The 4,404-nt window shown below is 41.6% G+C and overlaps 1 protein-coding gene across 1 annotated transcript in view; it reads left to right on the top strand.

The window, feature by feature from the left end:
• Positions 1-4,404, top strand: part of INPP5A (inositol polyphosphate-5-phosphatase A) — a 116,918-nt gene that overhangs the window by 36,848 nt on the left and 75,666 nt on the right. The window contains exons 3-4 of the mRNA XM_057384105.1: positions 595-658; positions 4,025-4,128. Of these exons, the coding sequence (XP_057240088.1) occupies positions 595-658; positions 4,025-4,128 (168 nt within the window). The remainder of the gene's footprint in view (positions 1-594; positions 659-4,024; positions 4,129-4,404) is intronic.

Raw genomic sequence — 4,404 nt, 5'->3', positions numbered from 1 at the left:
CCAAGGGTGGGGGGGTTGCTCTGCAGAGGAACTGCTTCAGTTTCAGGGTAGCAAAAACGCACTTCAGACTGTGTTGGGAGGTCATGAAGCATCTTCTGCAGAGGTGCAAGTTAGAAAACTTCAAACTTGCCCTTGTTTCCTGTACCACAGGCTTTAAAAGCTTTGGGTTTGCTCTGAAAGTGAAGCAGAAATTGTCAGGTTTTTATTTTTATAACAGAATTTGCTCTGAAAGTGAAGCAGAAATTGTCAGGTTTGTATAACAGAATTGAGGGTCTGTGTTCAGGGCTCAGAAAGGCATCTATCTGTCTGTGTCACCAATCACATCCATCTGTTCATGTTTAAATATACATCTGGCAGTGTCCTTATCATGGTCAGTCAGCTGTTAAAGATATTCTTTATAATGACTGATGAGAAACAACAAAAGAAATAAATATTTTTATCGATCTTAGAAAATGTGAACAGCAGTAATTTTATTAGCGTTTAATTTCTTGGGTTTGGGGGTTTTTTTTCTAATAGGAAAGCCTGATGCTCTTTTGCGTTTTGTTAGCCAAAGTATGTATTTTTATAATTTCATGTTTTATTGTTTTYATACAGGCTCTAGGAAGTTTTTACTTTCTTCACGAATCTTTGAAAAATATCTACCAGTTTGATTTYAAAGGTAAGCAAAAGAATTAAATATTTTTAGTGGTCAGTTGGCTTTATTCATCAAGGCAGCTTTTCCATCCTCTTTTCTGACGGTGGTACCTGGCAGTGTTTCCATGCCTCRCAGAGGACTGTGCAGTGCAGGCAGGTCCCTTGGTGACAGGTGTTGCTGTTTTTACCTTTTATAGACCTTTTAGAAGAAGTCAATGGACCGGCCACAGGTTGCAAGYCGGAGCATTAATCATTCCCATGGACCTTTAGGTCCATAGTGATCCCTGAGGATTTTAGAAGAACTGTAAATGGCTGCAGGGTTTTTCCATGTAGATTAGATACAGGACCRAGACCTTAACTGTCCTACAGCGATGATCATTTTGCAAAGCAGCTGAGGTAGATTTATGGCTTGAGTTACTTGGGAGCAGAGCAGGTCAGTAGGAGGGTGGCTTTGTTTTAACCCACAATGATCCTTCAGGTTGGAGGTCTTGCTATATCTCACAAGTTTGAAAGTAATGCTAGGCTTTATACATTAAATATTAGAAATATCATAGAAAATTATTGAATGCTTTCTGAGGTGAATATACAAAAGATTATATAAAATTTATACTCTTTCTGTTGAGAACTGTGTGTAATTAACGCAAAAATATCCTGAGCTTACTGAACTGAGTCACATTAATACTACATCTAGTGTCCCATTAATGTGAGACACTGTTAAAATGGTGATGACTATGGACTGAACTAATTGTCTTAATTCTATAGATTCATTATTTTTGTTCTCAGTAGAGGCAGATTCTTTGTGCTCATGTAATTGAGGGTASAGGGTCTTCCTGCCCTGAGATATTTGAACAGTAGTTCTGTGTGTGTGCAAGTCAAGACTCAGTCAACGTCAGTCCTGTTCCCACTGGTTTCGGTTTGGAAGGAGCACTTTTGCWGTAATATCGGAGGGGTTTTATTTCTGACAGYCCYGATGGGAGCACCCCACAGCAGRGTCRGCRTTCCWSAGACAGRTCATACCTAGGCTTTGTCCCAGACWGGGGCAGTTKTGCAGGCACTCAGYACTGAACTGTGCACGTGGTGGGGTAGCTGGGGGGTCACAAGTGTTCCCCAAGCCCTGGGTTTATCCATTCTGTGSTGTGAATGGCTCTGTGTGMYATGGGAACTGTCCAGAGCTTCCTCTGGTAAGCACTGGAGGAGCAGCAGTTCTGCTCTAACTCCACCTGAAGGTCCATCCCAGTGGTCCCAGATGGGAGATTTCCCGCTCCAGCAGTACCTGATAGGGAAATGACAGCTGCTGTAGGAAAAGAGGAGCTTCCTGAATTTATTAGTCCTTGATTGTCAGCTTATTCGCTACTGTAAAGCTTTTRAAAGAAAGTGTAAGAATTTTAAAAAAGAAAACAGAAGAAAGAAAGAAGTATAGAGGAAAACAATCAACAGATACTTTTTCCAGAAAACAAATGCTTTAAATGGTCRCTGCTTTGTTTTGCTTGGCAAAATCTTAGCAGAGCCAACTGGCATGTGAACCATGCTCATAAAGATGGGTTGGCCCAAACATCATTAGAAGGAAAAGCTCGTAATAAAAATCCAAGGAAATGGGTGAATCAGTGTTGTAAGTCATCTGCTGTTCTCATAATGTAGAGCAGGATTCGTCTCCCAGGATAGGRTTTGTAAAATATGACCCCAAGGGCTCCCATCTTTCAGGGGAATTGTAAACCTTGCCTCTTCTCTCRTGACTATTCACATTTTCGCAGTGTATTAAGCTCTTAAATCAGAAGAAAAATCCAAATGGATACAAACATTCTCTACACAAAAATCATTATTAAATTCTGGTTCTACTCAAAAGCATGCAAAAAGTAGATTTTTATACACAATTCAAAATTCCAGGAACATCACTGTTGCTTTTCAAAATTCACTGCACAGTTGGATATGACTGAATACAGACTGCAAAAAAAAAAAAAAAGACTGTCACTGTTTTTCAGATCTCAGGAAGACATCTAAGTTTTAAAATAARAGCAGTTTTCTCCTGCAGCCTCATGTATTATCTGTGTAGATTGTGTAGATCTGTTGGACTGTTTTCACAGTGGGCAGAAGCCCAAAAGTTGGCTTACAATTTAAACTAGTACCAAGTTGTGTGTTCCAAAGGGCTGTCCTCCGAGAGAGGGGGTTTAGGCCAGTTCCAATCAACCATTTCTATTTTAATGAAAGAATGGTATTCTCTGGTGTGGAGTCAGAAATGSAGTAGAGCTGGTTTTAGACAGGCAGCATTGCCCTGCACGTGCTGCTGAGCTGTGCTGTCAGTGAGCCCCTGGCTTACAGGTGTGTGGCTACTAATGTGGGTGCTGGGGAGGTGCCCCTTTAGCCAACTGCTGCCTTTCCTGAAGTTCTCCCAGCAGAAGCCTTCAGTCCTTACAGTTCTGACAAGTATTTTCTGTAACTCCAATGGCATCAGGATCTCTTTGCTGACAGTATTAAACTTGCTGAAAGAGGCACATCCATCCACGATCTTAGAACGATGCCAGATCAGTTTATCAGGATATTTGTTTAGTTGTCCTGTGGGATCCAGACTTCAGAGTGATTGTCACATTAACAATGGAACCTTTTCTTTTCCCCAAAGACATAGTGCTGCATTATAATAAATGCTTCCTCAGATATCAGTAGGACTGAACAGTTTAGGGCTCTTGATAGTACTTGGTTTGGAGCTTTTCTCTTATACATTCCCAGTTAAAACTCAATCCAGTTGAGTAGGTCCAGCATAATGGCAGCTGTACATCAGCTGCCTGAACTCCTGTGTCAGAGGAGTTAAAGTGTCAGGTTCCCAGCTTGGATATGCCAGTACATTACTCTCATCACGTGAGAAACCCAAGTATGAAGTGGATCAAGAGGCAGARCCTCTCATTTAGGAGCTGAGTAGATCCATAAGAGTCTGTGTTGTTTCTGTCTATGATGTAACTATTCCTTAGAGAGTTTGGTAAACAATGTGCATTATCCCTGAGTCTCGTGTACAAATCCAACACCCATCCCAGCTGTTCATCCTCATGCCTTGTGCGCTGATGGCCAGGAAGGGCTGATCTGAAGGAGGCTGGGGGCTTCAGGGTCTCAGAGCAGCTGAGGTGGGATTGACTGCAAGGGTGAACAGAAACCAGGGTCCTGGGTAGAGCTCCAACACTTTATAGGGCTCTGGATAGTAGAAATTACAATTCCCATAAATCTGTGTATCTTCAAGCTGTCTGATATAAACAGGGGTGTTTGTTTGCCGTCAGAACAGTTCAGTGCTTGCAGATTTTTGATAAGTGTTGATTTTCTAGCTGTTTTGCAGATGCTGCTACTTTACCAATGTGTGAGAAGTTGCTCATAATGTTGCATGTTAATTTTGTTTTRTCTCTCCTCCTAGCTAAGAAGTATAAAAAGGTTACTGGAAAAGAAATCTACTCTGACACTTTAGAAAGCACGCCCATGCTGGAAAAAGAAAAGTTTCCACAGGATTATTTCCCTGAGGTATGTACGGGGCTGTGGAGCACTCCCAAATACTGGGTTTGATTCTGATTTCCTCTGACTACTTGAGCAGCTSCTCTCAGTGATAAGGGCTGAATGGAACCTTGGAATTTTATTTGTCCATTGGTTTCTTGACCAAAGTTTCCTGACCAGCTGTAATATATGTTTTAAATGATGGCATGGCTGTACCAAGTTCCAGTGGGAAGTCCTTGGGAAGGATGATGACAGCGATGAAAGCTCATTGTGCATTTTAACCGTGAGAAGTGGTGCCGTGTGCCA

The sequence above is a fragment of the Malurus melanocephalus genome, unplaced genomic scaffold (genome assembly GCF_030028575.1).
Source record: "Malurus melanocephalus ecotype Western Australia unplaced genomic scaffold, MMel_1.1 scaffold_686, whole genome shotgun sequence".
Taxonomy (NCBI): Eukaryota; Metazoa; Chordata; class Aves; order Passeriformes; family Maluridae; genus Malurus; species Malurus melanocephalus.
The sequence above is the reverse complement of the archived record's forward strand: the minus strand, read 5'-3'. Positions and strand labels throughout refer to the sequence as shown.